Source organism: Antechinus flavipes, chromosome 3 (genome assembly GCF_016432865.1).
Source record: "Antechinus flavipes isolate AdamAnt ecotype Samford, QLD, Australia chromosome 3, AdamAnt_v2, whole genome shotgun sequence".
Classification (NCBI taxonomy): domain Eukaryota; kingdom Metazoa; phylum Chordata; class Mammalia; order Dasyuromorphia; family Dasyuridae; genus Antechinus; species Antechinus flavipes.
The window spans coordinates 83,611,355-83,625,080 of record NC_067400.1 but is presented as its reverse complement, the minus strand read 5'-3'; the positions used below and the strand labels follow the sequence as shown (position 1 = coordinate 83,625,080).

The following is a 13,726-nucleotide window of genomic DNA, read 5'->3' as shown; positions in this document are numbered from 1 at the left end:
CTGTCCAGGATACTATGCCTGGAATGCCAAGAATTTAGAAAGCTCAGCTACTACTGATTGTTTAGGATTTCAAAGCTGAATTAGCAGGGGATGCAATTGAATGTACCTTAGTATTATAGCACAAGATGACAACAGATCTTAAGAGGATTAAAAAAAAAAAAAGGGCCAAAAGAAAGAATGGTTAATAGGATCATTGTATTGAAGTTCGATTTTCTTGAAGTAGGGTACAGATTTCAAGATCTTGGCAAATCCAAAGGCCTGGGATAACACAGAAGTCATAACTTCATCAGACTAGTACCAAACCACTTAGGATAAGCCCAGCTCTGAAGGTAGAACACTGATGATTTCTATAGTGATTAAAGCTGACTTGGTTGAGATTGATTAGTACCTCTCCAGATATGCTATTGAGATGATGTTTCAGTGTACACTGGACTACATTATGACTTGTAGCCTACAGATTTGCTGGCATGTGCCACAATAGTACCTGCTCAGGATTTTTCAGAGTAGAATGAGGTGAAGAACAGTATACACTTTAATTAGCTCTGAACAACAAACACAAAATTTGCATAAAACAAAAACAATAGACTTAAAAAGAAACCTGCAAGGTTACCAAGAATTATTTATGCCATTAGTAGGCTACAATTAGTCATGTAATAATCAGTATCAACTTAGTCTAATTATTGACCTTGAGGAAGCGGAGTACAAATATGGAAAAGGAACTAGAATTCCAAGTCCTCAGGGATGTCAAAAGAATGACAACTTACCACTTCAAAACAAGTAGCAAGCTTTAGTAAAACTCGTGCATAATTATGAAGACGTCTGATTGGCAAAAAGAACAAAGTGTTTAGCACTTCCAACAATTGGATGTTTTCATCATTCACCTCTGACAAATCTTGTAATAACTCCTGGTTTTTATTTAAGAAGTCACTAGAAAGAAAGCAGAAGAGAGAGATTTATTCAACAAATACACTTGAGTACCTACTTTATTATTATTTTGTTTTTGTTTTTTTGCTGAGGCAATTGGGGTTAAGTGACTTGCCTAGGGTCATACAACTAGGAAGTGTTCAGTGTCTGAGGCCAGATTAGAACTCAGGTCCTCCTGACTTCAGGGTTGGTGTTCTATCCACCACACCACCTAGCTGCCTCTTGAGTATTTACTTTATGCATATCATTGATATAAAAAAAAAAAATCTCTTTTCCTTTTTTCCACTGTGAAATGTATCATGTGATTCATTGAAGCTATGGCAGAAAGGCAAAAACAACTGACTAACCCTTGAGACCATTAAAAGGGCTTTGTTTAAAGAAATTTAGTTGGTAGTAATATGACTATTTTGAGTTCGGAACTTTTTTGTAGACTTATGATGACAAACTGCAATAAAGTAATTAAGAAGTAATTAGATACCTCTAATTTTATTTTAATAGGATTTTTGTTTCCTTTGTAAGCTTGCTAGTTAAACTATACAAAACTAGATAGGTTAGAAAAATGAATTTTGTTACTACTCTTTAAAATCATATATCATATTTTTAGCAAAGTACTACCAAAAAAAAAGAAATTTAGTTTAATAATCTATACATATGAATAGACTTGAAAAATAAATTCCAGAATTCATTCTTTTGATAAACCTTAGTCTGCCTTAAAAAAAAGTAAATACAATTTACTATTTAAATGATTGTATTGAAACTTTTATATTTTGCCTTCTTTGATTACAAAATCTTGTCCTAGCTATACCTCAATCTGTTTTCTTTTTTTTTTTTTAATATTTCATTTGGAACTTAAAATATAATAAGTAATGAAAAATCTAAAGCTACTTTCTGCCTCTTGCTTTTCAGTTTTCCTGACAGTTCTTGGAGTCCCTTTGTGTTCTTGGGTTTATCAAAGAAAATTAGCATGGATAGAACAAGAAGGAAAACTCATTCAAGAAAAAAAATATATTGAAATCCAGTAGTTCTGATAGTAGATCGGACACATAAGATATGTAGATAACTGAAAACCAAGAAATAGGCACCATAAGATAAACGGTCAAAGAATATAAGTTAGTAATTTTTAGAAGAAGAAATGCAACTGTCAACAACCATATATAAAATGCTCCAAATACTAATTAGTGAGTACAAATTGAAATGACTCATGTTTCACCTTTTGTTCAATAAGAGATAATGTTATTTGAAAAATTCATTCTAAGACCCAAGCACACAGAGGTTCAACTTGGATTATAAGCACCACATTAACACACATCATATCATGTCAAAAAATGCCAAAAATTCTTTAAGCATAAAGATTTAGTCATCCTTTAAAATGTCCAATAATCATATATTTTCCTTTGGGAACAAAAGACACAATACAAAGCTAACCTTACACTGAAGATTTAAAATTTAATATTCACTGATCTTTTAGGAGAGCTTAAAGAAAAAAAAAAGGCAATGCCCCTGTTGAGAAAAAATAAAAGATGATAAACTGCTACATATACTTTTGGTTTGTTTTACTTAAGTGACCAAGCAAGAGAGACTTTACTGCACACTAAAAGTATTTTAAAAATATAAAAAAAATTTCATATAAAAGTATCTTTTGCTTTTAAAATAAATAGTGGAAGAAATGTATTTACTTACATAGCTGGCTTGGCAAGAAGCTGGAATCCTCCCATAACCACAAAATTGGTAATAGATGTACAATACCTTTAAACAGATAAGAAAAATATACAGATCTCTGTTAAGAACAAAATTTTAACAAATCAGAAGACATATTATCTCTCCTGGTACTTTACCAATTAAAAGCTTTCAAAAATGTTTTGAAACTGACCTTTTTTGAGTGGTAGGGTTATTTATTAGCAACAGGGTAGGTAGGCCATTCATTTGCTATTACATAGTGATCAAAAAAAAGAACCATATAAAGATGGTAGGTCTGTTAACACTGAAAATTTAATCATATCCAAAAGTCACATCTAAGGGCTAGAGTTAATATGATAATGCGGTCCCAATTATATCCAAACATTACTACACTGGGGAATAGTTAGTAGGATTAAAATATGAGAAATAGTAACTTCTGAAATTAAGTTTTAATCTAAATATTCAGTGTTATATTTGAGTATATATACTCATTATATATATGATGTATATCCCCCATCAAATTTTTCTGGAAAGGGATCATGATGTGATTCAAAAAACTATTCAAACTTTTTATCAACAAGACTAATTTATGTGAATCTAGGAATGTTATATATATATAATTTATAAATTAACTTTTTAGCCATATAAATCAGCTGCTCATGTACATAAAAAACAAATTTAAAAAGCAAGGTGAGAGACAAAATAATAATAATTTTGTGAAAGATTTTATACATATCATCTCATTTTATTCTCACAACAACACTGGGAGGTAGATACTATTATTATCTCCACTTTATAGAGGAAGAAACTGGAGAAGACAGAGGTGCAGTGTCTTGTCCAGGGTCACACAACTAGTAAATGTCTGAGGCTGGATTTGAACTCAGATCCTCCTGATTCCAGGTCCAGTCCTCTACTGTCCCACCTCACTATCTCTACAAAAATAATGGAGACTATAAACAAAAATGCAGAATTAGTAGAAGAAAACACAAACCAAATAAAACATAGAATAAAACAAAGAATATAAAAAAATTTAAATTCTTCCAATATGAGTAGAACTTCTTACATAAAGGTTAATATGAGTAGAACTTCTTACATAAAGGCTAAATATATATATATATATATATATATAAAATTAGGATAAATGTTCATATGGCTGAATGTGTTCAGAGTATACTATAATCTTTTGAATTCTCTTAATAGGGCTTCAATGGTTTTAAATATGAAGGGCCTAAAAAGAAAATAAGGTAATGCATTTTCTCTTTAGGAAGTTTTCCCTAAAATCTAGCCAGTTTTGTGTAAAACAAATAGAAAAACCACATGAAAGGCATTATTGATTTAATTCTAAAAAAATTTTGAGAGACTATATAAATCCCAAAGGTCACACTTTGAAAGGATATCTATCAATCTAGTAAAAAGATCAATGTGTTTAGCTCACATCTAATAAGTGGATACAAATAAAAGACAAATTTCGAGTTAAAATTGCTAAATCCATTTGAAAAACATGAAGACCAAAAATGTGGTATTTGCATCTTTAAACTTCACTTGATTAAAAAACAAAACAAAACCTGAACAATGCACACACAAAGGAATGTCGCCGAAGATAACAGAAAGGCTCCACCTTTATAGTCAGGAGTTGTTTATAAAATTGATTTTCTTTGCAAATTTAGGTATAATTCACCCAACAGAATAGAATTGCTACCTCTAAAACCAGATCCATTTGTGAATATTCATTATAATGTAAATTCTATATTTAGCATTCTATAATATCATGCTACAATGTGGGGGGGTGGGGGGAGTGGTGCTTACATAAGAAAAGTCTTCATTAGTGGATTTCTTCGACAAAGAGATCTAACTCAGTTTCAATTGATCAAGGATGAACAGAAGCAGCTACACCCAAAGAAAGAACACTGGGAAATGAATGTAAATTGCTTGCATTTTTGTTTTTCTTCCCAGGTTATTTTTACACTCTGAATCCAATTCTTCCTGTGCAACAAAAGAACTGTTCGGTTCTTCACACATATATTGATTGTATCTAGGATACACTGTGACATATTTAACTTGTATAGGACTGCTTGCCATTTGGGGGAGGGGATGAAGGGAGGGAGGAGAAAAGTCAGAACAGGAGTGCAAGGAATAATGTTGTAAAAAAAATTACCCAGGCATGGGCTCTGTCAATAAAGTTATAATTAAAAAAAAAAGAAAGAAAAGTCTTCATTCTTTTTTAATCATCAAAAAAGTTTAGTCCTTATATTTCTCCCCTCTAAAGAAAACTCAAGTTTTAGTAATGCAAAACAATAGGTGGCTTAAGTTAAAATACTGCTTTGCAATTTATATTACCTTATGTCACTCTCCCTAATCTAGTCTCTTGTGATTAAGGAGCTGTTCTCCTTGGCAGAATAACCCTGCAGAGATTGAACATGACACAGGACTGGATACTTGCTCTGTATAACTATCCAAGAAGAGACTTGCATGCTTCAAGATGGCCAAGCTCCTGGCTTCCTTAATCCCATGAAGGAAGCTGCTCAGTGAGGCTCCATGCTGACCAATCAGGTAACATAGCTTGCTGAATCTGCTTGCCACTTCCTGCAACAGTTGGACTGTGGTAGTAGTGCCCAGGTTTTCTGTAACAAAAACCCAATACAGATTAGTGTTTACCACCAAAAGCAATTCAGGGTCAAATATTTTTTCATGATATTACAAATTTGTTCTCAAAAGGCTTAATTATTTAATTACTAAAAAGCATAACATATTGGCAATTAGTACATGAATCATTTTCAACAAAGGGTTATAAATCATTCAAATTATACATTCATAAGTTGAAATAATGAATGGCCAAACATATATATACAAGATAGAATGGGGAGAAGTCAATCAAACCTTTAGAAAATTTCCTATAAAAAAATTAAAGAGATTAGAACACTAATGATTTGGGACATTTCTACTTACCTAAACCTAAGAGGGGTCTGAGAATCTGAGATTTAATCTCACTCAGTTTTGAGTAGAATCGTCTTTCTGTAGTAGCCAACTCATGCAGACTGGCAATATATCCCATAATATTTTTGTCCACCAAAGCTAGGCAACTGTCCTTTCCTGCTGTCACACTGCTTATGTATCCAAGCTGAAGCAAAAGAGAATAAGATTATAGGCTGAATATAATTTGCTCATGGTAAGAATTATTCAAACTGCCTTTTGTCTTGATTTTTCATCCAAATCTGTAATTTTACTGGTAATAATTGTTCCCAGTGAGGAGATCCTCTTTCCCTGCACTTAAAGTCTTAGAAACAGCATGAATCACCATGAGGCTGAGTGACTGGCCAGAGTAATAGCCAGTGTGTGTCAGAGATGTTACTTGAAATCACAACTTCTGACTCTAGGCCAGTTCTCTTTATCCATTAAACCACACTACCTCTTTTGAATCACAATCACAGGACTACCTCATAGACTGGATTTGGGACAACATAAAAACAGGCACAGTGAGACAATGTTGAGAGATGTCTCAGGATCCTTTCTCTCATAAGGGAAGAAATTAGAGGAGATATATATATAAAGATACCTTGCTCTCTATGGCAAAATATATATGGGCTAAAGCAGTGGTTTATAAATTTTTTTTTTGTTGTTGTTATATCCAACATATAAAGGACTGCTTGCCATCTAGGGGAAGGGGTGGAGGGAGGGAGGGAAAAAAAAATCGGAACAGAAACGAGTGTCAATATAAAGTAATTATTAAATAAAAATTTAAAAAAATAATAATAAAAAAAATGAATAAAAAAAAATTTTTTTTGTTGTTGTTCAGAGTAAAGTCTTAACCATGAAGAATCGTACTATACTTGAATGTCTAAGATGACAACATTATAGGGGAAGCAAAAGGGATTGCTGAGCATACTTTCCCTTCAATAAGGGCATTTCTTTCTTGAAAAGAATTAAAAATATAACTCACTCAATCTTTAGATAGGTACTACTGACTGTAGTAGTTTGCCCTGATTTCTAAGGAGGTGCAAAGAGAAATATATGATATTCTAAAAAGGACTAGAGTTTGAATCCCAGTCTCTACTGAATCATTAGGTATTTTAAGTCACTTTTCCAGTCTAGGGTTCATTGCAGGATTTGGTCTAGATCTCTAAGATTCCTTCAACTCTATCTACATCCCAGGATATTACAACTTATAATGGTTTTTATAATGAGCCTAAATCAGTTATACATTTTCTGGCATACCTGTTAGATTGAGAACTTTAGCATTCTGATTTAAGGATCAGAAATGTCATTAGAGTCAATGGCATTACACAATGGTATAGATCACTAGATGGCATAAGACAATTTACCTAAACTTAAGTAAATTATCTAACAAAGTCTCTTAGGCAATCTTTGGGAACAAGAACAGGAAAGCATGATTAAGTGGATTTGGAAGTAGTTGAATAAACAGAAATGCAAAGAGCAGTCATTTAAGACTGCTCATCAATCTGTGGATAACAAATCTGTGTGAGTCAGAATCCAAAAAGATTTGGAAAGATCAGAACAATGGACTGCATCTAACAATATTTAAATTTAATAGTAACAAGTGTATATTCCTAAACTTGTATATTCCTAAACTTGCATTATAAAACCCCCAACTTCGAAATAAGCAGAACCAGGAGATCAGTATACACTTCAACAACAATACTGTATGAGGATGTATTCTGATGGTGGTGGATATCTTTGACAAAGATCTAATTCAGTTCCAATTGATCAATGATGGACAGAATCAGCTACACCCAGAGAAGGAATACTGGGAAATGAATGTGGACTACTAGCATTTTTTTTTTCTTCCCAGATTATTTTTAATCTTCTGAATCCAATTCTTGTGCAAGAAGACAACTGTACAGATCTGCACACATATATTATATCTAGGATATACTTTAACATGTTTAACATGTATAAGACTGCCTGCCATCTAGGGGAGGGGGGTGGAGGGAGGGAGGGGAAAAATTGGAATAGAAGTGCAAGGGACTATGTTGTAAAAATTACCCATGCATATGTTCTGTCAATAAAAAGCTATAATTAAAAAAAAAAAAAAAACAACTTCACAAATATGAATTTTAAGAAGCATGGCCAGTCACCAATTACTATGTATACTCTTTGACCAGCTACACCATTATTAGGCATATATTCCCAAAGAGGTCGTAGACAGAAGGGATCGTTCTCATATAGAAAAATACATATATTAATAGGAGCTACTCAATAAAAATTTATTAAGTGCCAAGGTGTGTGCTAAGTGCTGAGCATACAAAGAAAAACTAAAGCCAGTGCCTGCCCTCAAAAAGTTCACAATCTAATGGGGAGGTAACAAGGAAACAAAAATGTACAAACAAGTTACACATAGGGTAAATAGGAAATGATAAAGAGAGAGAATATAAAGAAATTAAGAAGGGCTGCAGAAGATGGGCATTCTTTAGGACTTGAAGAAAGTGAGGAGGCAAATATAAGGTAGGAGAGCATTTTGGGATGGGGAGTGAAGTATTCTGTTCACAAAAGAGTAAGGAGGCCAATGTCTCTATATAAAAACGTAGGTGATAGAGAATAAGATGTAAGAATATTGGAAAAGTAGGAAGAAGTTAGATTATAAAGGGCATTGAATACCAAACAGAGCACTTTGTATTTGATCCTGGAGGAGATAGAGAGCCAGTGAAGTATATGAGTAGACTGTGACATAATTGGACCTATGTTTTTGGAAAAATCACTAATGATGGCTGAGAAAGAATGGATTAGAGTAAGAAGAGATTGAAGAGGATGGACCTGCCAGCAAGGCTACTGCACCAAAGTGGTGGCAGAGTCATGGAAGGATAGGAGTTTAATTCAAGAGGTGCTGCTGAAGGGAAATTGATAGCTCTTGGCAAGAAATTAGATCTGGGGGGTGATGAGTAACCGGAAGTTGAAGATGACGGCTATGTCAAGAGCCTGAGTGACTGGGAAGATATTGTTGCTCTTGGCAGTCATGGAGAAATAATAGTTAGGAAAGTCTTGGGAAAAGAAAATAAGTTCAGTCTTGGATAAATGGAGTTTAAGATGTCTACTAGTCATCTAGTTTGAGATGTATGAAAAGGCAAATGAAGCTTTGAGACTGGAGAGAGTTTGGGATAGGAATGACAGATTTTAGAAACGTTAATATATAAATGGTAATTAAATCCATAGGAAATGATGAGATCATGAAATGATAGGGTAGAGAGACAAGACGAAGGCCTAAGACAAAACTTTGAGGGACACCTACAATTAAAGAGCATGACCTGGATATGGATCCAGCAATGGAGAGAGAAAGAGCACTCTGAAAGGGAAGAAGAAAAGACTGATTTCCAGGCTTCCCAAGATATCCTTGCACAGGACAGCAGCAGCATTCTTTCAGAGGAGCCAAGTACGCAGACTCAGATCCTACAGTTACTTCCCAACTAGGCCAACAGAACCACCTTGCCCAGAGCAGAATGCAGGAGAAAGAACTAAAAAAAATTTTAAAGCATTAAGAGGCCAGGGCATCAATTCAGAAGAGATTAACCTTACAACTACAAACAAAGCCTCAAATATAGGTTGTACACAAAATAAATTATATTGTCTAAAATATTAGATTTTGCTAAAAGAAATCATGGGGGGATGAGAGTTTAACATATAATGAAATTATAATAATAAAGGAAAGAACTAGAAAAGAAATGGATGTTATAGAGGAGACTTGGAAAGTGAATACTTTGGCACAAGAAGTATAAGACCTTACCCAAATAACAGACTCTCTGAGAATGAGAGTGAACCAAAAACAAGTTAAGCACTCCATGAGATAAGAAGAAATACTAAAAACAAAGTCCAAAAATTGAAAAAAATACAAGAAAATTTAAGGTATTTATTGCATATAAAAAACAATTGTCTTAGAAAATAGATCAAATATTTGGACAGAAAATGTCATCTGCATGTAGAAAAAGAACAAAGGAGACTGAATGTAAATCAACACATGCTATGTTCATTTTTTTTTTTAATCTCTCCCATGGTTTTTCCCTTTTGTTCTGATATTTCTCTCATAACAATTAGTAAAGCAATGTTTTTTTTAATGAAAGAAAAGAAAGAAAATTGATCAAGTAAAGCCAATTTAAGAAGCATTTGACTACTTGACCAAAAAAAAAAAGAATTTGAATATCATAGTTAAAAAGGCATGAAAGAAAACCACCAGGTATTTAAGAACCAGAGGGCAAAGTAAAAACACAAAGAATCTATCAGTTGCCTCCTAAAGGAAACCCAATGAAGAAAGTTACCAAGAATGTTGTAGTGAAAATTGAGTTTCCAACGAAAAAATACTGAAGTCAAAAATAAGAGTTCAATACCAATGAATCATAGTGATGATCATATAAAATTTAGCATTTATTACTATGAAGGAATAAACAACATGGAATATGATATTTCAAAAGGCAAAAGATACAGGCTTATAACCAAGAATAATTTACCAAGCAAAACTAAGTACAATCCTAGAAGGGGAAAAATGGATCTTTAACAAAAGCGGGCTTCCAAGACCTTAGCAAAAACTATGAAATGCAAATGTGAAAACAAAGAGAAACATAAAAAGGTAAATGAAAGTGAGTATACCTACAGATGAAGTATCTGTAATGGGGGTGTGGTAGAATGAAATAATGATACAAATGTTCCTTAAGAACAACAAGATATGTGTGTGTAAGTTATTATCAGGGGAAGATAGGTTGTATAGTGCACCAGCCCTGAAGTGAGGAAGACTTGAGTTCAAATACAGCCTTAGAAACTACTAGCTATGTGACCCTAGACAAGTCATTTAACTTATTTGTTTCAGTTTCCTCATCTGTAAAATGAGCTGGAGCAGGAAAGGCAAAGCACTTTGCCAAGAAAACCCCAAACAGAGTCACAAAGAATTGGATATGATTGAACAACAATTATTACTATTATTCCTATGCCAAAATGTACTTACCTTACTACAGGATACTAGCAGTGTTGCAGTTTTAGTACAAGTATTAAGACCATCATTTTCTACAGGTTCTTGCCGGCCACTATAATACAATCCAGGCTGGAAATCATCTGTGTCTACTAAGAAAAGGGAATAATCCTGACCAGCAGCTACACTCCAGATTCCATTTTCATTGCATATCTACAATTAGAAAGGATTATTTTCAATTTCAGATGAACATCAGTTAGAACTCTGTATTAGATGTAATCAGGAAATCACCTTTATTGCTTCTCGCAAAAATATTCACTACTTTCAAGGAGCAGAAATCTCTAACAATGCATTTAGCCAAATATAGGCTTAAAAAAAAAATCCTTTAAATTGGACTTGGGTTACAAAAAAAAAATTCCTTTGGAAGTCCATTTATTTATCTTATAAGTTAAAGTAAAACTTTTATTACAATTTTAAGCATCAGAATTAATGGAGTTTTGACATAGTTTCCCCATACTAGAAGACTTAGCCCTTTGCCTTTATTACAAGGAAAGATACTTTCTGAATTCTGCTAATCCCTGTATACCAGGGCACATTGGCTAACTCTTTTCTTACCCTATTTACACTGCATAGATTTGCACAGGGAACAGAGTGCCTTTCATTTAGTAGCAATAGTTCTAACTCCTTTATGCTACTTTTTTGTTATCATATGACCAGAACTTTATATATGTAATAAGTTTTTAATAAAAGTATGTTGATTAACTGAACTGACTCACTGGGGTTCAACCTTAGGAACAGTTCTAGTTTGCCTGTGAACCACCATTTAGTCTGGCTTGTGTGTGCTGAATTATAGGATGAAGAAACTGTTCTGCTTGTTGGTGAACTACTTTACACCCGATCTCTTTTGTATGATAACTCTGAACTTTGGACTCAGCTCCATCTTCTGGAACCATGACACATAAACAACCTCCCCTATAGTGACTGACCACCTGGCTATGATTTCTTGCCAGCACAGAACTTTAATATCTGCCAGATTGCTTGGAGCCTGCTTTATATACTTGTATTTTTAGTCCTGTCTTCTTCTGATTCAACCCAATTGTTACCACCTAACACCTGGCATGACTTCATTTAAATTTTTGGTTCCTAGAATCACTATGTGCTAATATTATAAGGAATAAAAGAAAATGATAAAGGGAATTTTCTTATTTATAAAAGATGATTCAAATCTAATCATCCTTTTCTCTCTTCAAAAAACCTTGCTCACATACCAATGAGAATAACCTTAAGTTCCTTCCCACACCAGAGCCCCTTCTACCTTTATTATCCCCACCTCATTTTAATGCTATGTTTAAGATAGCAACGACTCATGATACTATAACTCAAAAGTATGAAGAAAAGGCTAATTATTTCTTTTTTGTTTCAAGATTAGTCACAGTCAAAGAATCTACCATCTAGTGGCCATCTTCCTAGTGATGCACCTGTTCAAACATAGCTAGGCTGGTTCTCAGAAAAAGATATGGTGCAAAATGTATTCCCTCTAAATGTTTCCCTATCACTGAAAGTCTTTAAATTTAGGCTACATGACTATTTGTAAGGTATGTTGTGAAGGAGATCCACAGTTCTAATTCCTAAAATTCTATGCTTCTAACTCTAAAATATCAAGTAATTAATTTATCAAAAATTAACTTGTTTCAAAAAATGGTTTATTGGGGAAGAGGACGACAACACTACTGAATATCTTTAATTTTCTATTTGTTCAGACAAATAAATATGTCATAAGAAATATTTGCTAAATTCGGAATTGTGACATTGCAATTATAAATTGGGATACATAACAGATAAAATAGCTATTGTAGAGTGAATTCAATAAACATATTTAAGATCAATTAAAGAGTTCCAAATACATTAATGGTCTCTAACTACTTTATGTAAGTTTTATCTCCTGAGAATACAAATCCCTTAAACACAAAAACCATGACACAGACTTCAGTTCAGGATAAAGCATATCAAATGTGTGAAAATAAATTAAAGTGATGATGGCAAAATTCATTAATCTGTAATAACATGTGAATAATTTTTCAAAAATCAAGGCAAAACATTTTCCCCTCAGCCCACTTTGTCCTTTAAAGATTCTCAAAGGAACTGAAGAATGAATTCACTCAGAATAGTACTATATATCCACTAAAATCATTCATGTAGCTGCAGTTAAAAAAAAAAAAAATCACTTCCCATCTTTAGAAAAATAAAAAAAGTTCCTAAGAAGATAAGTATCTATATATACAAAATGTGTTGGAAGGAGAGATTTTGAACTCAAAATTAAAAATTAAAAAGAAAAGACATTCTCAAAGATATTAAAGTACCTTTGCAAGACGAGGAACTGTACTTGGAGACTCTGAATGACCAAGTTGGCCAAAAGTATTACTACCCCATGAATAAACCTGTTAGAAAATAATAATAAAATTGAAAATTTGAATAGGATTCAATACAAAACTTTTCATTTATGACAATAATTGGCATGTATAAATAAGGCTACTTAGGCAGATTATACTGATATTTCCATTCTCCAGATGAGGATTCTCAACTTTTTTCCCTTTGGTCATGAATTCTTTTTGACAGTCTGATGAAGCCTAACAATTTTTAATAATTGAAGGAAATGACAAATTAGAGTTACAGATTAGGGAAAATAAAGATGTAATTTATTTTCTCATCTAAGATCATGAACCCTCTGAAATCTATCATGGGAGTACAGGGGGATAGGTTATAAACCCCCTAATAGAGGACAGTATAAGAGTAATATAGTGCTTTTAAGTTTATATAGCACTATTCTGACACAATCAGGTAATGGGATGCTTGTCCATATTTTAAAAGTGAAGAAATTAAGGATGAAAAGGATAAAATCTCACTTTGTGCATATAGAGCCACAATTTGGACCAAGGACTTCTGACAAAGTTCTAGGGCTCTTCCTACTATATAAGCTGTTGCCTTAAAGAAATATTATAAATAAATTCATTTTTAAAATATGGCAAACAAATCAATGTTTGCTTCTCAATTCTCCAAAATGAAAAATATTTAAGAATAAAAGTTTGTCATAAAAGCTAAAAGAATAGAATGCACTAATTTGGGAGGGTAGAGAAGGTTGAAAGACAACCTGTCAGTCTCTAATATGAACATTTTACTGTAGGAATGACAGGCATCATTTCTAGGTTCACTAGGAACAAA

The 13,726-nt window shown here is 33.1% G+C and overlaps 1 protein-coding gene across 3 annotated transcripts in view; it reads right to left on the bottom strand.

Annotated features, from left to right (window-relative positions):
- The window catches only part of ALS2 (alsin Rho guanine nucleotide exchange factor ALS2), a 70,054-nt gene that overhangs the window by 37,503 nt on the left and 18,825 nt on the right, over window positions 1-13,726 (bottom strand). For all 3 annotated transcript variants that reach the window (XM_051983773.1, XM_051983774.1, XM_051983771.1), the window contains exons 7-12: window positions 12,868-12,945; window positions 10,544-10,720; window positions 5,548-5,719; window positions 5,042-5,222; window positions 2,605-2,670; window positions 765-927 (exon numbers count right to left, since the gene is read on the bottom strand). In XM_051983773.1, coding sequence (XP_051839733.1) covers window positions 765-927; window positions 2,605-2,670; window positions 5,042-5,222; window positions 5,548-5,719; window positions 10,544-10,720; window positions 12,868-12,945 — 837 coding nt within the window. The remainder of the gene's footprint in view (window positions 1-764; window positions 928-2,604; window positions 2,671-5,041; window positions 5,223-5,547; window positions 5,720-10,543; window positions 10,721-12,867; window positions 12,946-13,726) is intronic.